Source organism: Mesoplodon densirostris, chromosome 1, assembly GCF_025265405.1.
Source record: "Mesoplodon densirostris isolate mMesDen1 chromosome 1, mMesDen1 primary haplotype, whole genome shotgun sequence".
Classification (NCBI taxonomy): domain Eukaryota; kingdom Metazoa; phylum Chordata; class Mammalia; order Artiodactyla; family Ziphiidae; genus Mesoplodon; species Mesoplodon densirostris.
The window spans coordinates 216,248,684-216,276,031 of record NC_082661.1 but is presented as its reverse complement, the minus strand read 5'-3'; the positions used below and the strand labels follow the sequence as shown (position 1 = coordinate 216,276,031).

The 27,348-nt window shown below is 34.8% G+C and overlaps 2 protein-coding genes across 4 annotated transcripts in view; one reads left to right on the top strand and one right to left on the bottom strand.

Annotated features, from left to right (window-relative positions):
• HPGDS (hematopoietic prostaglandin D synthase) overlaps nt 1–3,266 on the top strand; it is a 29,562-nt gene extending 26,296 nt beyond the window's left edge. Inside the window, exon 5 of the mRNA XM_060094780.1 lies at nt 3,102–3,266. Within this exon, the coding sequence (XP_059950763.1) occupies nt 3,102–3,266 (165 nt within the window). The remainder of the gene's footprint in view (nt 1–3,101) is intronic.
• A 4,645-nt stretch (nt 3,267–7,911) lies between these two features.
• SMARCAD1 (SWI/SNF-related, matrix-associated actin-dependent regulator of chromatin, subfamily a, containing DEAD/H box 1) overlaps nt 7,912–27,348 on the bottom strand; it is a 71,698-nt gene continuing 52,261 nt past the window's right edge. For all 3 annotated transcript variants that reach the window (XM_060115172.1, XM_060115166.1, XM_060115181.1), the window contains exons 11-24: nt 22,332–22,422; nt 19,487–19,586; nt 18,707–18,766; nt 18,525–18,600; nt 17,647–17,782; nt 16,744–16,881; nt 15,473–15,568; nt 15,259–15,376; nt 14,937–15,058; nt 13,716–13,904; nt 13,030–13,148; nt 11,942–12,124; nt 10,702–10,811; nt 7,912–9,199 (exon numbers count right to left, since the gene is read on the bottom strand). In XM_060115172.1, the coding sequence (XP_059971155.1) occupies nt 9,138–9,199; nt 10,702–10,811; nt 11,942–12,124; nt 13,030–13,148; nt 13,716–13,904; nt 14,937–15,058; nt 15,259–15,376; nt 15,473–15,568; nt 16,744–16,881; nt 17,647–17,782; nt 18,525–18,600; nt 18,707–18,766; nt 19,487–19,586; nt 22,332–22,422 (1,600 nt within the window). In that variant the 3' untranslated portion in view covers nt 7,912–9,137. The remainder of the gene's footprint in view (nt 9,200–10,701; nt 10,812–11,941; nt 12,125–13,029; nt 13,149–13,715; nt 13,905–14,936; nt 15,059–15,258; nt 15,377–15,472; nt 15,569–16,743; nt 16,882–17,646; nt 17,783–18,524; nt 18,601–18,706; nt 18,767–19,486; nt 19,587–22,331; nt 22,423–27,348) is intronic.

The following is a 27,348-nucleotide window of genomic DNA, read 5'->3' as shown; positions in this document are numbered from 1 at the left end:
ATTTGTATTTTTATGTATCTGGTAGGTTAGTTACATTTCCCGTACTTGGAGAAGTGGCCTTCTGTAGGAGACGTCCTATGCATCCCAGCAGGGCACTCCACTTTTGTCACCCAAGCTATATGCTCTAGGGTTTCCCCAAGAGGGCTGTGACAGTCTTTCTGTTGTGGCCGGCAGGCTGACTATATGGGTGGTCTGGTAGGCTTGGTTTGTTCCTAGTCTTATTGGTTGCCAGGCCCTACCTTGTATGGAGGCTGCTGACTGCTGGTTAGTGGGGCCTGGTCACAAGAGGGATGATTTCAGAACCCCAGGGGGTCCTGGGGCTAGTGCTGGCTCACTGGTGGATGGAGCCAGGATCCAGAAGACTCCGTGGCTGTTCCTGTCCACTGGTGGGTGAACCTAGGTCCTGGGGTTAGTGCTGGACTATTGGCAGTCACAACTGGTCCTGGAATGTGGGAATCTTGCTGCAGGGCCCAGGAATCCTAGAGCTGGTGTCAGATTGCTGTGGAGGTGGGGAGGCAGTTCTTTTTTTTTAATTTGTTTTTTTTAATTTTTTGCTTTATAACAAATTTAGTCAGTTATACATGTACATATGTTTCCATATCCCCTCCCTTTTGCGTCTCCCTCCCACCCTCCCTATCCCACCCCTCCAGGCGGTCACAAAGCACCGAGCTGATCTCCCTGTACTCTGCGGCTGCTTCCCACTAGCTATCTACCTTACGTTTGGTAGTGTATATATGTCCATGCCGCTCTTTCACTTTGTCACAGCTTACCCTTCCCCCTCCCCATATCCTCAAGTCCATTCTCTAGTAGGTCTGTCTTTATTCCTGTCTTACCCCTATGTTCTTCATGACATTTTTTTTCTTAAATTCCATATATATGTGTTAGCATACAGTATTTGTCTTTCTCTTTCTGACTTACTTCACTCTGTATGACTGACTCTAGGTCTATGGGGAGGCAGTTCTTGACACAGTTGGGTATGGGGTCTGGGGTGTCCCACAGCTTGTGTTGGCCTGCTAGTGGGCAGAGCCAGGGCCCAGCTGGCCTCAGGGCAGGGTCTGGCCTGCTGTGGGCAGGCTGGGTCCACAAGCTGTGGAATTGTGATTTTCTTGCATCTGGTGTCTGCCCGCTGGTTGGATGAATCTGGTCTAGAGGCTAATGCAGGCTTCCTGAGGGCAAGGCCAGCGCCTGCCTATTGGTGGCTGGAGCTGGGTCTTGGCCCTCTAGTGGGAAGAGCCAGGTCTAGAGGCATGTCTCGAGTGGCTCTGGGCTCAGGCAGTCTTTAGGTAGCCTGTCTGTTGATGGGTGGGGCTGTGTCCCCCACCCCCCGCCCATTTAGTTCTTTGGTCTGAGGCTCCCCAGCAGTTGCCTACAGGCTGTTGGATGGGGCCAGGTCTTGGCACTCATGAGCTGGAGGGAGGATCCTACAGTGGTGCCCACATGGTAGAAAGCTGCCAAATACGGCTACTGCCAGTTTCTATGTCTCTAGTTTGAGCTGCAGCTGCCTCCTTGACTCTCCAGAAGACTCTAAAAGACCAGCAGGTAGGTCAGGCCCCTATTAAATTGCTGCTTTTGCCCTGGGTCCTGGTGTGAGATTTTATGTGCACCCTTTAAGTGTGAAGTTTCTATTTCCCCTAGTTCTTTGGAACTCCCCAAATTAAGTCCTTCTGGTCTTCAAAGCCAAATGCTCTGGGGTTTTTTCTTCTTGGTGCAGGCCCCTGGGCTGGGGGGCCTGACATGGGGCTTAGAACTCTCACTCCTATGGGAGAACCTCTGCAGTATAATTCTTGTTTGTGGATTGCCCACCTTGGGGTAAGGGACTGGATTATATTGTGAGTCAGCTCCACCTACCCATCTCATGTGGTTCCTTCTTTATGTCTTTAGCTGTAGAAGATCTTTTCTGGTAGATTCTGGTCTACTTCATCGATGGTTGTTCTGCAGACACTTGTGACTTTGGTGTGCTTATAAGAGGAGGTGAGCTCAGGCCTTTCTACTCCGCCATCTTGGCCGATCCCCCGTACCACACTTGACGTTTGTCTTCCTGCTTCTGAAGTAAAATCTGCACCAGAGAAGGGGCTTGCATCACATCTTGCTCTCTAGTCAATCCCAGGAGCTAGACCTGTACAGGGCACATAGTAGGTACTCCATAAATATTTGTTGACTGAACTCTGAATCCTCTAACCAGTAGACTCTACTAGTTGACAGGTGTTTAGTAAGCAAGTTCATAAAACACTAGAAATCAGCATTATTAAATTCCAAACAAAAGGAAAACTAAGCATAATCCATATTTAAACTTCATTCTTTGACTGATTTATATGGAGGCAAAGTAATGTCATCCAGATTAGTATCTAGTCATAAAAGAACAAAACAAGTGTACAAATTAAAAAAAACAGGTATACAAGAGTAGGCTTATGCTGCCATCATCCTAATACTGTCCAGTGGCCAATCTTAGGGTTACACTAATGGTCAGACATATGTCTTCTGATGTGATTCAATATAATGTATGTTAGCCAAAAATATGTAACTTGAAACTATGAACTCTCTAAAGATAACTTGCACTCTCTTCCTTTTTACTCTGCCATATAAAGGAACCGATGAAATAATCATAAAAATCCCGAGGACAGGACATTCTGCAGGACTAGTGTGGAATCTTCAATAATTCAGTGACATGGGAAAAAAAAAGGGTACTGTTCTGAATTGAGAGTTAAAGGACATAACCAGGTGAAATGCATGGTCCTGGAATGGATCCTACTTTATCCTATAAAGGACGTTTTTGGAACAGATGGAAAAGTACTGATGGTGTGTTAAATAAGATGAAAATGTATTGTCACAGGGAGATGGAAATTGAATCAAGTTACAAAAGAGCATGTACTGTAAGATCTCATTTTAGTAAAAATACACACACATGCATAAAAAAATACCATATACAGAGGTGTTAATGTGAGTAACCTCTGTGTGTTGGCAGTATGGTGTTATCTATAATTTTCTATAATACACGCATTCTGCTTTTGTAATAACATTATTTTGAATTAAAAAGAAACCATTTTTAGATTAAGAAGTTAAGCCTTTTATGTTCTAATGAAAATTTGCTTCCTTTAAACTAGGTAACTTGGGCAGATTTCTACTGGGAAATTTGCAGTACCACACTTTTGGTCTTTAAACCTGATTTGTTGGACAACCATCCCAGGCTGGTGACGTTACGTAAGAAAGTCCAAAGCCTTCCTGCCATCGCCAACTGGATAATGCGAAGGCCCCAAACCAAACTCTAGGTGATGCCTGCTGCCTCCAAACTTCGTTATTCTTCACAGCATCACTCTCATCAGATAAGAAGCTACATCAGCATGCTGCATAACCTGCACACTCCCCTCCCCAGCTTCATCAAGACTTTCACTCCTGCCATATTCTGCTTATCAAAAAAAAGGAAAAAAGGAGGGGGGAAGAAAAGGGTTTTGTTTCCAGTATCCTTTTTATTCAGAATAGCTTCACATTATTTATAACTGAAGAAAAATAGTTTCCAATACAGGCAGCCTTCGCTTTGCACTAGTTCTGACATGCATGAATTTCAGTCACAATGGTTTAGTTACATAACACATTTTCCAAAAAAAAAAAAAAAAAAAAAAAAAAACCCTGAAAAGGTTTGGACTTCATTTTCCATGCTATATTAACTGTAACTGCATAAAGTATAAACTTTGCTGCTAGCTCTTCAGTCCACAAATCACTATGTAAATAACATAGATATATGAGCAATCATGCCACTTCTTTCAAAATCTGTTAGTGACTGGTTACTGCACATCTCTCATGGGTGCACAGACAGCAAAGTGTTGTTTCTCAGTGATAAACCCACTTGACATTTTACAGAAATAGATAATTGAAAAAGGGAACTCACCAACAAAGATTAAAGTTCAATAAAGAAATGAAAAGTGTAAATGGAGTGAAATTCAAATTGAACATAAATGGAAAGAGCTGGCTGTGAGAACGTTGATGCTGTTGCAGTTCAAGAGGCTCTAGATATGCAGCCAGAAGAACCTGGTGAAGGCAAACTTATTGACATAAATGAGGAAACTGGTTGTGACAAAGAAGATGAAGATATCCCAGAGGAGGTGAGACTGGCAAAAAACCCTTCACGTTAAAAGAATTGAGATCAAAAGAATGAGAAGACAATGTAAAGCAACTATACTCCAGTAAAAATGAATAAAAAAACTAAAAATTGTGAATTACTATACTGTACACCCGTAACGTATATGATATTGTACATCAACTATACTTCAATACAAAAAAAAAAAATGAGAAGACAAGCCACAGACAGGAAGAAAACATTTGCAAAAGGACTTTATCCAAAATACACAAAGAACTCTTAAAAGTCAACAATAAACCTGATTACAAAATGGATAAAAGACCTGGACAGACACCTCACCAAAGATATACAGATGGCAAATAAGCATATGAAAAGATGTTCAACATCATATGTCACTAGGGAATTGCAAATAGGAACAAGGAGATACCATTACCTACCTATTAGAATGGCAAAAATTCAAAATACTGACACCACCAAAATGTCCCATTCTGGTGGAGCCCCAGGAACTTTTCTTCATTGCTGAAAGGCATGCGAAACAGCACATACACCTTGGAAGAGAGTTTGGCAGTTTCTTACAAAACTAAAATGCTCTTACCATATGATTCAGTAATCACACTCTTTGGTATTTGCCCAAAGGAGTTGAAAACAGGTCCACATGAAAACCAGCACATGAATGTTTGTGGCAGCTGTATCAACAACTGCCAAAACTTAGAAGCAACCAAAATATCCTTTAGTAGGTTAGTGTATACGTAAATTGGGGTACATGCAAACAAGAGACATTATTCAGTGCTAAAAAGGAATGATCAAGCCATGAAAAGATATGGAGGAAACTTAAATGGATTTTTAGGGCAGTAAAACTATTCTGTATGATACTATAATGGATTCATTTGTCAAACCCATAGAATGTACACCACCAAGAGTGGAGCCTACTGTAATCTATGGACTTTGGGCGATTATGACGTGTCAATGCATTTTCACTGACTGTAACGAATGTCCCATTCTGGTGCAGGATGCCGATAGTGGGGAAGGTGTGTCTGTGTGGGAGCAGGGGTACATGGGACCTCTCTGTACTTCCTGCTGAATTTGCTATGAACCTAAAACCCCTCGAAAAAATAAAGTCTATTTAAAAAGAAAAAAGAACAGGGATATTTCATGACATTGGAAGAGCAATAAAATGTTAGAAGCTGATCCAAATTTAGGATTATGACTATTTACCAAGAGACAAAAAAAAAAAAAAAATGTGTGCTTGCAAGTTTTATAGGAAGGTACTGTTCAAACTACTCTGATAAATTTTTTACAAAAATGACTTCCTCAGTGTTTCTAGTATTTTACAGTGTACTGAATATTAGTTTTACTATTTTGTTCACTTACACATTTATAATGTGCTGACAAAATTTTTAAAGGTCATGGAAGAATCATTTTCCCCAGTGATTACACACTTTCAACTTGAATAATTTCTACAGTACCACACTACTGTGCAAGAACTGCCTGTATAAACAAGCCATTTATATAGAAATCTTCCAAATAACTATATATTTAGATTATCCCAACCTGTTTTAAACCATAACTATATTGGAACATCACATTTTAGTTCAATTTACCTGTTAATACTATTAATATTGAATAGTCTAATCTTAGTATGTCATGTTGTATCAGGAAACACATTAACAAAATAGATGGCCTTATCCGTGAACTGCAGGGCAAAGGAAGGAGAATGTAGTTGAGAAGCAAAAAGTGGGGAGAGGTTGTGGGGAGGAAGAAAGAAAAGTCAAGTCCATCTAAGTGTGACCTTGTTGAAGGTGCTTCTTTCCTCCCAACAATCATCTATGAAATTCAGGAAAAGGAAGTTAAATACTGTACACATTATTAAGGATTACACAGAAAAACAAAGTGTATTTCCCAAGTACCTTGCTTCTTTGGATTACATTTTCTTACCGTTGTTAGTGGCTGTTAAGAAATGACAATAGGTTATAAATGAGTCTCATTTGCAAAGTGCTGAATCATGTCATCAAGGAAGTCTAAAGAAGAAAACTTACCTTTCACAGAAGAAATTCAAATAATACTCTAATGAAGGTAGAAACTTTTCTTCCCTCTTAGGCACGTTCATTTTCCTCCACATAATTACATTCTGACAAACTTTAATGAAAACATAATTTAGTAAAACTGATAGATACAATGTTTATCTAAATTATGAAAAACTAAGATAATCAGCCCCACTTGTTTACATATCATAATTATCATAATTCCAATAGAAAATGCAACCACAGCAGGTTTTATAAGGAAGTATTTCAATCATAGCATCATCATAACCTTTAGGTCATCTTTTTTTCACTGAAAGGACAACGCATTCCATTACCCCATCCTACATCTAAATTAAACATCTCCTCACTGAGCAAGTAAGCAAGTGTGAGAGAACATGAATTAATCAGAGCAGAAATGGAACTGCATATTATAATCAGAAAAATAATCATACCTTTTGGGAAGTTAAAACCATCAATTCCTTAATTTTACGGACCATTTAAGTGTCTTGCTTAAGGTCACACAAATGGAAACCAAGTCTCCTGATACTCCTATCTAACCACTCTACAATAACACCAATAACTAGGAGCAATATTAATGTTTCAACATAGATTATCTATTGGTATAAAGTTACAAGTCTATGGGGTGAGAAATACAGTTATGAAAACACATACGTCTTTTATCTGTGTGTGACCTGTATCAACAAAAACATAAGTTGCTTCAGTCGGCCAAGATACTACAACAACTGTGGCTTCATAGACTCTTTACTGACAATGGATTATGATGTTTACTGACATCAGTCCAGTAAAGGGACTGAGAATACACCCAAAGTAATAAGTACCAGTTTACTGAGAAAGAGATGATATTAAGCACACAGTATCATCTCTTTTGTGCTCAATATTATGGGTTTTTTTGGGTCTTTGTTGCTGTGCACGGGCTTTCTCTAGTTGTGCTGAGCTGGGGCTGCTCTTCATTGTGGTGCGTGGGCTTCTCATTGCCATGGCTTCTCCTGTTGTGGAGCACGGGCTCTAGGCACCTGGGCTTCAGTAGTTGTAGCACATGGGCCCTAGAGTGCATGGGCTTCAGTAGTTGTGGCACGCAGGCTCAGTAGTTGTGGCGCACGGGCTTAGTTGCTCCGCGGCATGTGTGATCTTTCTGGACCAGGGCTCGAACCCTGGTGTCCCTTGCATTGGCAGGTGGCTTCTTAACCACTGCACCACTGGGGAAGTCCTTCCATATTATGCATTTTTAAGGGTAAAGGGATGAAAGTTTAGAAACTACTAAGGGTGTGAAAATACAACTTATGATCACAGATATTTTTATTATGCCAAAAACATAATATGGCATTACAGGGAGAACCCAACTACATTCATTAAAATAAAAATATGGATTTAACAACAACAACCAAAGAAACAGCCTATCGTTGAAGACACATTAGTACAGGAAAGTTATGAGAAATCCATTATGCGATTTTTAGAATATTCTCAACATTTCACTAAGCGATTTGGGTACTGTGATGCAGAAGGAGGTATTAATACTATTTGCAGGTCCCTTCAGCCCATTACACTAAAATATGTTGAGTATATTCAATACACTTGCAAGATTGGCTAAGTCTACTGACTCATCAGCTTTCAGAGTCTACAGTATCTGAAGAATCAATGTAAGAGCTTCATTAACCTTCTAAGTCGAGGATTATATTACCTTAAAAACTTAGGAACTCAGGAGGTCTTGAAAGTATAATCTCCAATAATTAACAGATCTTTGATTTATAAATAAGTTTATTTATAATAATATTTACATAATAAAACAAAACACATGAAACTCACAAGTTATACAAAGAAACTGATGTATAATAAAACAGCAATATAGACTGACAGGCAAAAATTTAAAGAAAGACTTAATAAAGAGTTAAATATCAAGTAGACAACTTTACCTCTTCTAAATTTCACTTTGTCACCCACACTGATTTGGAATTGAACAATGGCTCTCTCTTTAGGAGGTCCCATACTGGAAATTCTGCAAACTGCTAAGTTATATTTTGATAAGAATTTAAAGTTAATGACCTATTTCCATGCAGTACCTAATGCTGCCTTGAAATGAAGTCACATTCAGTCTGCTTTGAGGTGAAACAGCCTGTTAATCTGTTCTGCCAGGCTAGAAAAATGTCACCAATATTTTGCTGATGTGCGGAGATGTGGCAGGAATAAACTACTATTTAGAGTAAAGAGAACTGGAGCAGAAATGACTGGGCAACAGTTTCAAGAGAAGCAAAAGCCAGGAGAGGGAAATCAATGAAAACATGCACAAGAATAGGCAGAGTAATAAGCACAGTTAGTGCAGTTGGGAAGTGAACAGAAGGAATTAATTCATGGAGCAAGATAAGGGCTTCTTTAGTTACTATTCACTGGAAAACAACTTAGTGCCTAGCCAAACAAATCTGTTTTAACAGAAGTACTTGGGAGGACCTGGGGGTGTTAGTATATGGAATGCCACCTTTAAATTCAGGTTGAGTTCTTGTTGACAGTGGTGAACATCTGTTTCAAATAGCAATAAAATGAAAGCTATATAATCTATACAGCTGCATTCTTTAACATAATAAAAAAGAACTTCAAATGAGACGAGCAAAAACAAGACGTAAGCATTGTCAAATAAGGCACATGTAAAAATCTACACATATTATCCAGTGAAAGACAATATATATATATATTTGGAGGTAGAAATAATTACAAAAATACTGACATTTCTAAAGCATTAGCGTATTTGTTACAAACAATCACCAACTAATCCCCATTCAGAAAACTGTTTTGTAAAATGATTATTTAACATCTTCAAGACTACGTATCTGTGGCTTTTTTTTGAAATTTCACATGTGAGCATCTGGAGAATTCAGTTAGTGGCAAAAAAGTTGTCCATACTATGAGAAATGTAATATGGAAATTATAAAAAGTTATAAATGTTCATAAACCCCATGGTCATCATAATGTAAATGTCCTTGAGTGCACCAAGTTGGTATTTCGTCATCAGTTAGGAATTAACAATTCTTATTTCACAGGCCCATTGATGTTTTTAGTAATGTGGCTATATCTGCTGGCATACTCCCTTCATCACCTGCAGGTCAGAAACTGGTGTTAAAATTCTGATAAACGTATTTTATGAAACGTATTTCTTCTCTCTAATTTTCTCTACTTTTGGTGAATTCTTAATAATCTTTCAAGGCCCAGTTTGATTCAGTGTCACTCCCTGTTAAAAATATTCCCGAATTCCTACATATGTTAGGGCAACTTCCTCTGTGCTTGTGTTCACATTGCCAGCACAGCAGTCTACAGCTTCTGTTTTTGATTTGACAGAGATATGCAGATATAGTTTGGATCATATCCTATTCATACAGCACATAGTACTTACTCCTCAGGTTCACTAAATAAAAACATTTACCAAAAAATTCAATGCAAGATGTAAAAGAGAATAAAAGTATACAAAAAAAAATTTTTTTATGTAACAATCTGAATAGTGAAAATAAAGACAAAACTCCCAAATCCAACCAAACAGAAATCATTTCATCTACACTTATTTTCAGTCCAAAGATAAAATCATTGTTTAAAAAAAAATTTTTTTTTCAATTAAACAAGACCCCAGTATCTAGACACTTATCCAGGTGTCTCTCTCTCGCTCTCTCTCTGTGTCACCACAGAGACCCCAGTTACAGTCTAAACTTAAGAGACTACTTTTATCTACTCTTCTCCTTTCAGTAAAAAACACGATTAGGAACAAAAACTACTGAATAACTCTCAGGGAATTCATTGACATGCTTGCCTCTAAGCTCGTCCATAGATTTGAAAATAGCCCATGAAATCTAAACTTAACATCAAACAAAAAAAGCAAGATGCAGAAACAACTAGTCATTCACTTAAAAAAAAACCCTAATGTGTCATGTTTCTGGGGAAGCTGGGTGATAGGGTGAGAAGGAGGCTTTTGTTTGCCCTTTAATATCTTAGGAATTTTGAACTATGTGAATGTATTTTATATATATATATATATATATATATATATATATATATATATATATATATAATTTAAACTTTTAAAACTTTAAAAATTATTCTCTTGAAAAAGATGGAGGAAATGGAGAGGATTCTCTTATTTGACAATTGTTTCTAGTACCCAACTGCTCTTTAATCTGAAATTATTCAATTTTTGAATAAATGCATTTTATTGCACTCTAGTGAAATGAGTATTTGGCTAGTCAAAATGAAATTAATATAAATGTGAGAGTTCTTAATAACTTAATATTATGCCATGTACTTTAAATCTTTGGATTCATAAATATTACTTAGTAAGTAAATCATAAAACTGTAGATAGACCCAATTTTAATTTATTTTTGGGATATTTTGAGGTCAGAGACAGAATTTTTCAATATCAAAGTGTTTGTAGCAGGTCTGGCAAAATGATCTTAGTTATTGTAGTACTTTTGAAATAAGTATGCTTATCTTCTCCCACGTTATCCCTAAACTGCACGCCAAGTTAAGGACTCAAATCATCTTTATTATCCCCTTGCTACTGCTAAGTTGATGCCTTTTCATATAAATAAAGTTTATGCTGACAAATAACTTACCTTCATCTACTGTGGTCATATCTTGTTCTAGTTTCAATTTCTGTTGATTAATTTTTAGCATGGATTCTTCGATTGTCCCTTGACCTATTAATTTTATAACTAGTACTTCTCTAAGGAAAATACAAGATACGTCCATTGGTTACATAATATATAATTACTTAATATATATAAACGACATAACTCACCTTAGAATGCAATAAGAATAATTTGAAAATTGTTTAACAAATACATCCATAAATTTAAATTCTTTCATTCAAACTACTTGAGATTGACATTTTCTGAGCACGTCACTTTTAAACATCCTCTCCTATTGATTCAAGAGATGAGAAAAAGATATCTGTACTTTAAAATTACTGGTAGAACTGTATTACAACAAACAGTTCTGGGTTGAGGTAGGGTATTCTATTTTTAAAAAGAACATGCTTTGCTTATCAGGTTCCAAGAAATAATTTAGTACATAAAGTAAGGAAGTGTAGTAAAGTATAAAGATTACATGGGAGGTTTTAGTTCCACCTTTAAGTACTGATAAATATTTGGTTCATAAATGAACTTACCAATGTCTTTTGGAAATACAGTAAAATACTCCACAAAGAAAACACTGATTGTCTGCTGTTTACATGTGAGAATAGAGCTGAATTATAGGTATTTTCACCTCTTTATGTCCTGTGACCAATGTCTAATTTAACCTTCACCTAAAATATCTACAGCTCACATAATCTATTTCCTATGAGGTAACAAGGTAGTAATCGTATGCACATTATCCAGTCTATCTGGCTCTTACATGGTGTGACAAGCAAGTTACTAATTAGTAATTACTAATTACTAATCTTTTTCAAAGGGGCTGGACCACTGGTAATACTTAGTTTTCATTTGCTGCATAACTACTTGGACTGGGGGTGGGAGGTGGTTTCCTTTTATTTATTTTTTATTGTTTTGGCCATGCCACATGGCTTGTGGGATCCTAGTTGCCTGACCAGGGCTGAACCTGCACCCTTGGCAGTGAAAGCACCTAGTCCTAACCACTGGACTGCCAGGGAATTCCCTGTTTTAATTACTAGAATATGAATAGATTACATGGTGGAGTTCATATTCAACACTGGTTGGTATAAAATACAGCAGAAGCCATGCTTTGCTGAAAATATAAAAACTAAGGCAGGACATCTGACAGATCATATTCTAATGTTCTATACAAATTAAACTGGCATTTGATTACAAATAAATTTCAACTGCAAACACTTACTTAGTCTGGCCTACTCTATGGCATCTATCTTCTGCTTGTTTGTCATTGTAAGGATTACAGTCAATATCGTGAAGTATAACAACATTTGCTGAAGTCAGGTTTATTCCTAGGCCACCAGCTTTTGTTGACAGCAGAAACACAAAGATATCCATATCGGTATTAAACTCGTCAATTAGATGAATCCTACAAGACAAATATATTAGGTTAAATCTCACAAAAAGGTATATAATTAAGACTGAAAACAATCACTTCACATGGAAAATAAACGTGAAGATGTAAATACATGCTCTTGGTATTCTAGTTATTTTTCCTGTAGCTATTTTATTGAAAAGACCTATCCAATTCACCAACTTCTTTTCTATACCATTTATCTCCCTACTAACTCTAACTTTTAACTATTCAGATTTGATTAATTGCTAAAGGACTGTTTTGTCCTTTGTTTAATGACTTCTGGCTTTTCTAAATTCTGCACATGGCTTTTCAATCTTTAACCTTCTCCCAGTCTGCCAGCTGTGACTCATAGACAATATACCCGATGAACTAAGAATCTCAAAATCAGACTATAATGATGTATTCTCTTTTAGCAAGACTTCTTTCCTTACTCTAATGCAGGAAAAAAAAATTTACTCTGGCTGATAAAAAAAAATAAACCAAAGATACGATGCAGTTTAAACACACTAGAAAAAGCATTCCAACTAAGACAATTTTTTAAACTTTGGGAATTAAAAAAGAAAACAAACAAACAAAAAACCAAACTCAAACTTACTCAATTACCCTTAAAATATGAAAAGCCCAAGATTTTAAGATAACCTTGGTTTAAAGATAAAGTATTTTAGACTTAAAATGATTTTTAAAGAGAAAACACTGACATATATATAATTCTCTTAGTTGTTTCAAAATATATTTGTATAGGATTCAGACCAAAAATTAAATTTTCTTCATCTTAAGTTAATGAATGATTTAAAGTAACCAAACGTAAGACTCAAAGCAATACAATTCCATCAAATGCCCTAGACATTTAAAATTCTAACATTTACTCTTATTTGAGGGTAAGGTGGAGAGATTTTCTGAAACTAAAGTATACCAACCTTTCAGAAATCTGAGTCTTTCCATCTAGTCTGAGGTACCTATGCTGATGATGTTTTAAGAGAACCTCTAAAATATCCAGCATCATGGTAAATTGGCTAAATAATACAACTCTATCACCCTGTGGAAATACATATATTAATTAGACACATAAAAAATAAAATTATAAGTATCTAATGAAAAACTGCTTCTTTAATAATAATAAAGTAATCATAGCTAAGGTAAGTTTCTTATTTTAGATTACATATAAGTAAATTATCTTCTAAACTTTGACCTAAAATTGATTTTTAAGACTAATTAATGGGAACAGCTACTAAAAGTACTACTTAGATTGTGATCTTACAAATCTATTTCACATATAAATTGTAGTATTAATTTATTTTACATAGTATCAATATCTTCAAGATATTAATTTTGAAGCAATTATATAGATTGTCACCTATGAAATAATGACAATTAAAATTATTAAAAAAAATCAATATAGATATATTCTACTAACTTCTGTTAGGTGGAAGAGTTATCAGGAAAATATATGCCCAAATATATCCAAAAAATGCTCAAACACCAGTTTCTAGAAGAATGTAGAACAAAGGCTAAAGCTACAAGAAAGTCAAATCATGCCAGAACTGTTTCAAAGAAGTTGAACTAACTGGGGAAACATATAAGGAACAGTATTCTTCTTTAGTACCTTCTGTTTCAATTCAGACAAGATGCAGCCTAAAACTCGAAATTTTCCAGAATCTAAAATCAAGTCCATGTCTAACTGGAAGTTATTAATGTGTCGATACTGTTTACAAAGTACATGTAATTCAAAGTCTGTCATAACTTCCATATCTTCAAAGATCAGGTCAGGGTTAGCCTCACAATGTGTAGGTTCCTCAAAACAAAACAAAACAATATATACTTCAAAATGAAGATAATTTATAATATGATTAGAACAACCTAATAAAATTGTTTACATCTGATAAAATATCTAAATCATAAAATATTTTAGTGCAACAGATTTACCAAAGGAAATTAATATTCATTTTTTTAGGTACAATAAAGAGGAGAAGTTCTTATTGTTTTAGAGACAACACACTGATAAATTTACAGATGAAATGCCTAGAATTTGGTCCAAAATGATCCTGGAGAGGATTCTAGGTGAAACAAGAGAGAGCAGTGTCATTCCAGATGATAACTGTAGAAAATGGGTGAAGGTTTCATATGCGTAGAAGATTTCATTATACAATTCTCTCTACTTTTACATGTCTGACATTTTCCATAAATATAAAAAATTTTAAAAAGGCAAATGGTTGCTCTAAACACAATGATCTGCAAGGAGAAATAGGGGTAGGTTAAGGGAGAATGAGGCAAAAATAGAAAGTAACAGCTAAAACTGTAGACAAAATAAAGAAGTAAAATGAAGAAAATAAACGGAGAAAAATGTCTCATAATCCAGGACATATAATCTGATGAATCTTTTTGGTGAAAAATAAATAAAAGAAGTGCATTACGGAAGTCCAGACCAGGAGTTGGCAAACTTTTTCTGTAAATATTTTAGGCTCTGTAGGCAAAATAATCTGTTTTGCAACTACTCCACTCTGCCCTCGTACCGAGAAAGCAGTCACAGAAAACAAAGAAACAAAAGGGTGTGGCTGTGTTAGAACAAAACTTTATTTGTAGAAATAGCTATTGTCATATTTGGTCCTAAGGCCATAGCTGGCTGACTCTTGATGTAGACTGTCAGTCCTTCTTGGCTCTTATGTCCCCTAAATTATTTTGAACTCTGTGTTAAAAATGTTTTTCTTAAATTCGTGGTTAATTAATATGCTTACTAGGTTCAATGGTCTGATTTTTAGACTATCAATGAACCTCATGTTTACTAGTGTTAATAAAGCTTAGTGTTAGCATAATACAAAATCCTTACCTTTAGCATAAGCTGAGACATTTCCTTGAGTTTTTCAGCTGTGTAATATTGGCGATGTAATAAAGGATGATTGGCCATTTTTCTCAACTGCATCATGACATTGCACATTTCTGTGTTTTTTTCTGTGACACATTAAAAACAACAACAAGCTGATAGCTGTTTGTTGAAATACATCTCAATGCAAACAAAAGGTTTTAAAACTATTTCTTCAAATTCCAACTAATTTTAAAAAATGAGCAAATCCCACTATCATAGGACTAAATAAAATGCAGCCCTAGTACAGAATTATTTTTCATATAAAATTGTGAAAATCAGGTTATACCCATGTTATTGATAGATTTTTTCAATCTGTTGAAAAGACCCAAATAGAGTTGCTCCTGCTTCTCTGACATTGCACACAACTCAATTCGATCTTTCTTGGGGGGTAGCTGCTTGAGAACCTGTGAAAGGAAAACAGTTGAAGCAGATCATTCAAATAAAGAAGAAAACAGATTTTAAAAAAACAATCAGAATAAAAATATGCAGCTAAGAGTTACCTCTTCTTTTACTCTTCTGAGAATAAACGGTTTTATAATTTGTTTTGCATGTGCTATTCTCTCCTTTTCATATATAGTTTGCTCATCTGCTGGTTTCTAAGTAAAATAAGAACATGACCTTTTAAATTATTCATTTAAATGATCACAATAACAGTATTACACAACATGAAAATCTCCCTCACTACAATCTGAGTTATTTCCCATAGAAACTCAATTCATTCTAGATGGACTTGAATTCTGGGCTGTAACGTATTTCTTAAAGCTCCACATGTATTTTGAGGTTTTGTGACATGTAATTGTGTACTCTGCAGAGGTAATGAAATTGAACTGCACTAGGATGGTGTTCAGAAGTAATTAACTGGTAAGTCATCACTGATTACATAGATAACTCTCTTGAAAAAATATGTGTGTGTTTAAGATAGTTTGGGTGGAGGGGAAGAGAGAGATAAGTAGAAAACTTGTATTTATTTGTGGAAAATGGTCCCAAAAGAAAGCTAGTGCAGGTCCACAGAAATGGGACGGTTCCTAGCCAAAACCTGTTAATTTTGGAGAAGAGGAATGTTATTCTAAGAAATCCTCCACATCCTATGATCTGCTAGGCCATCAAGTGGGATGGAATACATTAGTGAAAGTTAGAAAGGCAGTCAGTTTACAGTAGAAGATTATCACAGAAAATTCTCGCAGAATACATGTGATTTGGGTGTGTCAAGAATCTATATTACCATTGCTGTACTGGAAAATGGAAGTTCTTGAAAACTACACTCTTACTTTTTCTAAGCAATAGGGAAAAAAATAACCAGATTTTCTTTGAAATACGATTTCTTTCTTGTGACTTTTAGAAATTGTTACTTTTTAATTTATGGAGTTTTAATTCAAAACATATTTCCCAGTATAGGAATTTTCTGGATATTCTACTTTTGTCCAGTTTTATAGTTTACCTATTAAAAAATGCTAATTTACCTGATTTTAATAAAGAAGATGATAGCTCACATATATATCTGAGCTACCCACTAATTTAAAATTGTCATTCTTCAGAAAATTAGGATATTAAAAACCAAAACTTTTAGACAATGATTATAGAAGCCACCAATTTATTTCCTACTGTATTCTGGCTGACTTCCCAACTCATCCGAACATAGGGATATCAACTACTTAAACTTATTTCATAGCACATATGCTACATGAAAACAAGAAAAAGAGACAAAATAGAAAAATGGTCCAGGTAAAACGCAAAGTAAGATAGTTGAGAAAAAATATGAATTTATGCTTACTGTCTTAGAAGAAAACATTCTTCGTATTTCACTGGTGCTACTACTGAACATGTGAGGCATAACAAAATTCAACAGCGACATGAGTTCTAACAGGTTATTCTGCACAGGTGTCCCGGTGAGCAGCAAACGGTTATTTGCCTGTGAACAAAGGTAAATTTTAGATTAGTATTTTTTATTTTTTTAAAGATCCACATCCTTCTTGTTTTTTCCCTCAGTGAGGGAGAAAAAAATTAAAACCATTATTAGTAATGTAACATTGTCATAAAAGATAAGTAATTTAGAAAAATTATCATATATTGTACTTTAAGATAGAATGTGTAAAACTAAGTCTCATTTTATTAAGTAGGTAACTTGTGTTCCTGCATTACTTTTTTTTTTTTTTTTTCTTTTTGCGGTATGTGGGCCTCTCACTGTTGTGGCCTCTCCCGTTGCGGAGCACAGGCTCCGGATGCGCAGGCCCAGCGGCCATGGCTCACGGGCCCAGCCGCTCCGCGGCATATGGGATCCTCCCAGACCGGGGCACGAACCCGTATCCCCTGCATCGGCAGGCGGACTCTTAACCACTGCGCCACCAGGGAGGCCCTGCATTACTTTTTGATGAGGCAATGGAAGAAGACAGATTATATCTGATATTCATAAAGTTTGTCCTATAGAACAAAGGTTGGCAAATTGAAGATCATGAGCTAAGAATGGTTTTTACATTTTAAAAGCGTTGTTTAAAAAAAAAAGAAAAAGCAAAGAACAAGTGACAGAAGCTGAATGGCCCACAAAGCATGAAATATTTACTTACCTGGTCCTTTACAGAAAAAGACTGCTGGTCCCTGATATAAAATACTATATATATTAAAATACATAATCTGAAATTTTATCATAATTGGACAAATTCACAGAACACTCTCTTACATTAATTGTCATAAGGTGCTGGTAGCGGATGGAGCCCATATTCTTCAGCATATGGCCCTCATCAAAAATTGCATAATTCAATTTCAGCCGACGAAACAGACTACGATCATCAGAACTGCTGATTGCACAATTATACCTGTTGCCAAAGAAAAAACAATCTCTAAGATCATACCTTTAAGAGCATGGACTCGTGAGATTTAATGTTTTGACAAATTATTTTTATGTATATATTTCTAATAGCCAGTAGCTAAAAGGTAACACTAGACACAGTTGATACTCAAATAAATATTGATGTACTTATATCCAAAATTACTGATGTACATGTAACCAAGTTACAAAAGCTGCAATATGCAGTTAAAAGACAATTCATATGTTATAATGTAATTAGACAACTTCTACACATCTAGGAAGAGGCCAATTTGGGTACAATTTATATGTAACCTGCAATTATTACACCCTTTATGAACTGTTATATTTTACGAGGCAGTAGAAAAAAGAACATGAAGCTAAGACATTTCTGTTAAGAACATAACACCATTTTATTAAACTAGTAGAGTGAAACCAAGAAATAACAGTTAACAGCAACTAGCAAGACTATATATGAAAATGGAGTCCATTTTATTAAGAAAAGATGAATTTTGGATGAATTCTTTTAATCATGACCTCCTATAGAATTAACAAAAGACTGCTATCATGGTATTATACACCAAACTGAAAAATGCCTGAATCTTCAACATAACTCATTCTATTGCTTTTGTTGCATAGTTCTTAGCATAAACTATCCTTTATTTTACTACTAATATTTTTTAAACATTTTTAAAAAATTTAGGTGGATGTACAAAATTATTTTTCCAAAAAAATTTTTTCTCAATACTTACGTGGTCACGATTACATTGTATTCTTCGTATCTACTATGAATGTTATATCTAATCTGTTTACGTTCTTCTTGAGAACCTAGAATTTAAAAATGACACACACACACTGATTGTATTTATTGTACTTTACTGTATGCTAAGATTTTAAAGAAGTCTCCAAAGTTAAAAGCATGACATATTCTTACCATAGTAACAGAGCACCTTTAAAGTGGGACACCATAAATTAACTTCCCTTAGCCAGTTATCTATGAAACAAAAGAGATATTACTTGCACCTGCTACAACAGGTAGACGTGTGCACTGAAATGAACACTAAAGTCTGAGAAGTTCTACCCAGAAATTATTTTTATAAAATAATAGGAGATAATTTTTAAAAATCACAGACTCTTCACAATTTTACTCTTGATGATGAAAATGACTTGGAGATTTTGAGGTGGCATCAAAATGAAGAGCAGAGGGCCAACCATTATATTTATAGGTGATTACTGATTTCCAATTTAAAGAGGATTTTTTTTTTGGTACATTCATACATGCATTCTCTTACTCTAGTCTACATTCAATCAACTGAGAAAGAATGAAAGAGTAATTTGAGTGGGGATGAACTGCATACATTCTTTCTTAATAAATTCAAAAGTGTTTCTCTTAAATTACTCATTAAAACAACTTAAAAGTATTATGAAAACAAATGATCTTTTCAAATGGTACATGATCTATAATAATTTATAGATAATCTATATAATAAGCTGAATAACTGACTTATATTAGAGTTATTTTCTTTAAAAAGACTTCCAGTATAATCAAACACACATATGCAAAGGGGTGAAAAGTGTAAGGAAACCAAAGAAATGAATATTCACCTTCACAAACTAAGAAATCTCACACACACACACACACACACACACGATTTTTCTTCCCCTTGTATAAAATACTACTGAGTCAAGTAAAGTTGTCCACAGTATTACAAACCTATAGTTGACGCTGGAACAACAATCAAATGAGGACCTTTATTACCCTCCTGATAGAGGTACGCTAGGAATGCAATCGCTTGAATAGTTTTTCCCAGGCCCTAAAATGAAAAGTTTAAAAGACAATATACTAAATTTAAAAACAAACAAAAAACCCAAATAAATATTGGGAAAATGAAAGGAAAAAGAATATTTCTGGTTTTATTTATTTATGATTCCCCATGCAACTCTATGAGAATTTCTACTATATTCTTAGTTCTCAGTAACACATAAAACAGATCATAATCTCCAAGTGATACTATAACTTAGTTAAGAGTAGGAATGTATTTTAACTGCTAGTTAATACATAATACACATTGATATGGAAGACCTCTGCTTGCATATAAAGGATATAATTTTGGTAACTGTTAATATAAAGCAACTATTTAATACATACTGGCTGGATGGAGAATGAGGTTCCAATGACTAACTGGAGCGGAACACATACCTATCCTATTACCCAGCAATTTTACTCCTAAAAATATATTCAAGAGATATGAGAGCATATGTCCACAAAAAGACTTGGGTAAGAATATCGATGCAGTTTTACTATAATAGCCACGCACTGGAAATAATCTAAATTGCCATCAACAGGAGAACGGATAAACAAATTGTAGCATATTTATACTATGAACTACCACAAGCCAATAAAAAAAAATAAAAACCAAACTACTGATACATGTAAGAAGACGATGAATCTTAGTAACTTTATTATGCACCAAATGAACCAGAAACAAACAGTATATACTGTATGGATCTATTTACATAAAGTTCAAAATCAGAAAAAAATTATTCTGTAGTCATAGGTGTCAGAATAGTAGTGGTGGTAATGACTGAAAAGGAGCATAAGGGAACTTCCTGGGATGATGGAAATGTTTATGTCAGAGACAGTCAGATGGGTGTACATATATGTAAAAAGTCACTAAGCTGAAGATTTGTGCATTTTATTTCAAGTAAATTATACATCAATAAAGTATTGCATTAAAAAAAAAAAAGCTCCTGAGGAAGTGTAGCTCCTTAGGAGAGCTAAACATTGCCAACTGTTAGTAAGTGAATTGCCTCCAACCCCAAACATGTTGAAGCCCTAACTCCCAATGTTGAGGTTTATTTGGAGATAGAGCCTCTAAAGAGATAAGTAAAGTTAAATAGGGTCACAAGGGTAGGGACCCAACTTCTATCATAAAAGAAGAGATGAATGTATCTAGAGAAAAAGCCATGTGAGGACACAGCAAGGTGCCCATCTGCAAACCAAACAGAGTAGCCTCAAGAGAAACCAAACCTGCCAACACCTTGATTTTAGACTTCCAGCCTCCAGAACTGTGAGAAATAAATTTCTGTTGTTTAAGCCACACTGTCTTTAGTATTTTGTTAGGGACGCCCTAGCAGACACTACCTTATCATAAATATTGTACTTTACAGGTTACAAAAACAGTTTCACATAATATACCTCATTTGATACCAAATATAATCTTATGATACAGGAATTACCTATGTTTTATTAATATTGGCTCTGAGAGATTAGGTCATTTGGTAAGGATTACACAGCCCACCAAAGGCAAATTTGGTACCCAGAACCCAGATTTGATTTCCAAGTCCAGTTTCCACAACTGTACTACTCTATATTCTATATGTAATTTCTAACTATTTTGAAATTCTGCATATATTATTCACTTTTCTATTAGATAAATAGCATCTCTGTTTTTTTTTTTTTTTTTTTTTTGCGGTATGCGGGCCTCTCACTGTTGTGGCCTCCCCCGTTGCGGAGCACAGGCTCCGGACGCGCAGGCTCCGGACGCGCAGGCTCAGCGGCCATGGCTCACGGGCCCAGCCGCTCCGCGGCATATGGGATCCTCCCAGACCGGGGCACGAACCCGTATCCCCTGCATCGGCAGGCGGACTCTCAACCACTTGCGCCACCAGGGAGGCCCCAGCATCTCTGTTTTAACGACAGTATGAGGTATGTGTGGAAACTGTCTTGAAAAACTGAAGATTATTTTACTAGAAGCTAGCTAGAGAACAAGGATTATTATCTTTGTTAATTTTTATTTTGGAAATCTAATATACAATGTAATACATATATTCAATAAACATTTTCTCCATTGAACATGACTCATTTTTAATAAACACTTTTTAAAAAGCATGGCTGGAGGAAGGAAGGTAAAAGTTAGATTAAAGGTCAAGTTTCTACATGAAAATACTTGGACTATTGGTTTTAATGAACTTCCTAAGCTTACCTTCAAGCAAAATGTGATTTGGAAAAGAACAGAAACTCAGAAACATCTAATAAAAGTAAAATGACTGAAATGATGGTGATGATAAACGTGTAGATTTATTTACTAACAAGGACAGGTATCTATGATAAATTTTAAAGGGAGCTATAGAAAAGCACACGTAGTAAAATCTCTCTTTTAATATGACATATATATATGTGTATGTATATATGCATACACACACACCTACCAAGGAAAATATTCTGGAAAAAGATATATACCAAAATAGTACTTACTTTAAGATGGCAGGATTATGTGTGATTTGGGGTTTTTTTTCCTGTGTATTTTTATGTAACATCTAATTTTAAAAACACATATATTTATTAATTTAATGAGAAAGACAAAAAAACCATTTTCATTTTTGAGGAGGAAGTAGGGAGGTTAGAACTAAGATAAGCAACAGAAAACTGAGAGGAGTGAGAGGGATTATACCTTGGTAAGAGCAGTAAACTAACAGGGTCAAGGGAAATTTTCATCTTTTGAATGACAGCAAGGATGCCTATTAATGATAAATCCTAGAAATTGAGTACTACTTACCATTTCATCTGCCAAAATGCCATTAAGTCCATGTTTATGTACCAATGCCAGCCAATTCAAACCAACCTTCTGATAGGGCTTGAGTGACAAACTGGTAAAGAGAGAGTTACCAGATATTATAGATTTATACCTCTATTAGTTTTCTCTACTAGTTTTCTGAGAAAAGGTTTAGGTTTACAATGCACAAAAAAACTGAAGTATCTAGGTCTAGTCTTACCTTTTAACTTACTGTTAAAAGCTATTTACACTTACTTAAGAAAATGAACCCCAAAACATAATACATTTTAAAAAACCTCTCAAATTTTATTCTGTATTTGTTGTTTCTGGCAATAAGAATTACAAAAAAAAGTTCATATTCAGTCATAATGAAATGCCACCAAATTAATTCCATAAATGATCAGAATATTAACTATGATAATGTATTACTAATATAATATTTATACTCTAGAAAAATGTATTGTACTGATTTGAATATTAGCACAGTAAGGAACTTAAAGTATTAGAACAAAAACATATGCATAATTTGCTACTTTGCCAGGCTGATTTAATAAAACTTTCTGACTGAATGCCTACCACCTCTAATATCACTGGTATGTATAATTCTGGAGGATGTATGTATGTATGTATGTGTGTATTTATGTTTGAACTACATATAAATGTAAATTTGCTAGGCATCAATAAATACCAGTGAGTAGAAAGCAGCAGGCATGTGTCAAAAATCTTATTTAATTTGTGAACACATAAACAGACTAATCCCTGGGAGTAACTTGCTTGGATGGCAACATGGAAGGGGTCTAATGGATGAAATGGTTAGTTTTTTCTAAAAGTTCCAAGTGGTTAAAAACTAATAGCCGTTATTTACTGAACATCTATTATATACAGATATACAAAAATATCATTTTCTAGCATCACCTCATTCAATCTTTTAATATTCTGTTAAGGTAGTTATTTTTTAACAGATGAAAAAACCCGAGGCTCAGTAATTTGCCTGAGGTTGCATAGCTACAAAGTCTTATGGCTAAGATTTTAACTCAGAAAAGTCTATCTCATGCAAAAGCTTATTCTTATACTCACTAGGGAAGCATAAACCCCACATTAACATAAAAACTTAGGACAAGGCCACGCTTCTCACTCTACAGCTTTTATCCTATCCCCTTAATTTCCTGTTACACAGATCCTATCTGCACATGGAGAAGGGGTCTGATAAATGGTTCTGATAAATGGCTCTGATAAGTGGTTAAGGGGTCAAATTCTGAAATCAAGACACTTTAATTAGAACAGGGATCAAAGAGGTGAGGTAGAAAGATATCCATCTTAAATCAGAATCTATGTTTCAACTGTGGGGTACGCAATCTATAAAACAATTCTCATTTGAAAAAATTAAAAGTATAGGTAGGAAAAATCAGCAGTATTGCTGAAGTCTTTACAGTTCATTTTTAAAAATGTCTTTGCCTTCTTAGCCAATATAATTTCTATGCCACTATGAAAGTAATAATAAATAGAATATTATCATAGACATTTTAAGTTTCAGGTCCAAATAAATTCTACTATACTGGTAGAGTAAATGCTAATATTGGAATTCTAGACACTATACTTTACATGCGTGGGCTTTACATGCATTATTACTTTATTTAATCTAAATTATAAAGTAGATACTATTATTATCATCTCCATTTAGAAATGAGAAATGCTCTCTGGGATTCAGAGAAGTTAAGTAACTTGCCCAAGATCACAGCTATCCAAATCCATGTCTGCAGTGGCAGAGCTGGTACTCAATCCAGTTCTGATCCAGAGCTCAGCCCTTAATCACTAAACAGCAAACATGAAAGTTTTCTCTCTGACCCACCCACTCTACAGTCGACACTTTCTATTTTTAAATAGAATTTTCATTATTTTCCTGAGTCCTTCCTACTGTCTTAGTCATCCCCCACACATTAAGGTTCACATTCCATGAAAATGATGAAACTTGATACGGTAGGCACATTACATTACTTATAAATGTATCCCAAGGGCCAACATGCTACCCCAATGTAAATTTATCACAAATAGCCAAGAAATATTCTTAACAAAAATTACTGAATATATGTATCACCAACACATGTTGAGAAACGAGTCTAACTATTAAAATAGTCTTCACTATACATAAAATTTTAAAAAGTGATGAGGAAATTGAGAAGCACTGAATTTTTCATTCGAATAAAATTGTTTCATCCACATTCACAAAGCAGCTATGGTAGCTGTTTTGATCAGGACATTAAATACCTGTTATATTGAAGTATTTGTTTTAAAAATATAAGTGTGTGTGTGTGTATACTTGCTCCTCTGCTAGATTTATCTAAATTACAAGTAACTTTCTGTTGCTTAGTGTCACAATAGTGCTGCCCATAACGCATCCTTTCTTCAGAAAGCCAGAGGAGCACTGGAAATGTAGTTCTGGCAAACAGCTTTCCAATTCCCTTGTTAAGACAAGTTTTAAAACAGGGCAACTATATTCTTTCTCTAGCAGGCGCTCATATATTTAGCTGCTATACAATCATACCTTCCATTACTTTTGACATTCAACAGTTTTCTAAAAATTTTTGTGATTGCATATGAACCCCACCCACTAGTTTACAAATAAGAATGTAATCTGCTCAGGGTAAGAACTATAGCCCGGGCCTTTTGAATTAGGTAAGTGATCTCTTTTCAAAAGGGGACTACAAATATCTTTAAACTGAAGGTTTTCTCACCTCCCAATACGGAAAAAAAGTGATTTTAAGATTTTCTGAGGTCATGAAAGAAAATGAGGTAGCATGTTATTTTAAAGTTCCTTGTTTTGTTGGGGGAAAAAAAAATCCTTCCAGAGAGTTACTATAATTTCTTTTCAGAGTGAAAATTAAATTGGGTTTAAATTTCCTGTCAGAGAAAACTAGTATCAAAATTATTCTGAAAGGTGAGAAAGGCCTGAAATAGAAAACTGGAGTATATACAATGTGCTAAATTTAAGTTTAAAATGCAGAAATAGAGGGCTACAGAAACTTTTTCAAGTAGTTCATATGAAACAGATTAGCGACGCTAGTTGACCAAAAATTTATGTCCCTTAAGTATGTCATGAATGTTGAAAATACTACCACAATAATAGTTTGTACTAATAGTAGTATCCAAACTACTAAAATATTTATATCATAGTACTCTGAGTTAGTCATCACATCTGCACTATTGATTTGCATTCACATCATTGTCAAATGGTCTCACAGCAGCTGTTTAGAAACAGGATATGGAATCATCCTGTCAAGCTGAGGATGAACAAGATCACAAGAACCTTAGTAGATTTAGCCCAGAAAAAGACAGGACACACATAATTAAATATTATTTTATACTGAACATGTGAGAAACCTTTTCAGTTAAAACAGTTTAAAGCTGATAAATTTTAGATCAACAGCTAAAGCTTGAGAGATGGCTACATCTATGATAGGAATAAAATAGAAGAAATACTGAAGTTTTTTTTTTTTTTTTTTTTTACTTTTTCCTCACTGTATTATATTTTAACTTAAGGTAATTTTAGTTTTGACATTTTAACATAAACATTATGAATGTAATGGTTTTGAGATACATATGAGAATTTTTTCCCTTGCAAAGACTTTATTTTTAACAGGGAGTTATACAGCATGTGTGTATTTCTTTTATCTCTAAAAGGCTATTTTTCTTCTGTTATAAGTCTTAAAAATTTCTAATAGGAAAACAGTTAATATAATTTTGCTTCAAAATAAACTTTACTATAAAGAATTTGTTCTGTTAAGCAAAAGCACAACAGCTTATTCATCAGGATAGTTTAATATTTTCCTCTGTGCTAATAAATCCTTTCCCAGGGCAAGGAAAGTACTTTAAATGTTTCTATACTAAGCAGCCATTATGTTTGGCCAGTATACCAAGTAAAAATCTGCAAGTTGCTTGTGCAACTTACATTGGCTAAAAACAAAAACCAGGACAACAAATTTCACCCCCTAAAAGTGCATTTAAATAAACTCCAAAGAGACTATCTATACAGGTTTTCAGAAGTTGTACTTTGGGACTAGATCCAAGAAGTACCTAAAAAAAACCCCAAACTATTTTTCTCACCTGTTTAATATTTCATTTAAAAAATACTCAGTCTAATGAAAAGGATAGCTTTATTACCTGATCATACTATTTACAAGTAATAGGACTTTGTGGATGTGGGTTTAAGAGAGAAATTTTTTAAGTGATGCAATAAAGCACTTGATTTTTTAAACTCCAAATTATGATAAAGTAGACTCAACTGGGTAAGCCTTGTAGAGTGAAGAACTCCCCATATCCAATGCTGTAGAACAAGAAGGAGCAGCTCCAACTACACTTTTAGGAGATGAATTTGCTGACATGGTCATAGTTCTTTCTATGCAACAGAGAAAAGAGCTTCTTTGTGGGAACTGCATCACGTTTCCCTACACCATCCCATAGCACCCTAGAAGGGCACAGAAAAGATTGTAGCTTACTATTAAAGGCCAGTAACCATATCTTGATTTTTTTTTCATACCTTGACTTTTAATTAACCAATGATCAGCAAATATGCTTTGATCATTAACTTAGAAAAATATCAGAAGTATATAAAATCACCAAGGTAAATAATTTTAATGAGACCCTAGTGCTAATCTTATTAAATACCTATCAGAAATATTTTGAACAGAAATAATTCATTTTAAAAATTACATAACACTGCAGACTATGGATACACCATAAATCATGCTAACTAGTCTCGGATCTTAGCAACTTCGACTATTTCCATGTTATTGCCTCTGTATGTATTATCACAGTAAACAATTTTATACTTTTTTAAAAAAAGGAAGCATTCTGAACAGTTCTGAGTTCCCAGACAACTTGAAAATAAACTTTTAAAAGAAGTTCAAAACAACCGCCCACCCGCCATATCCCAACATCATGCAAAGGAGGGGTGTTCACAATTACAAAACGCTGTTTTCATACATTCTGGTTGTTGGACAAATTTTTTAGTGAAAATAATTTA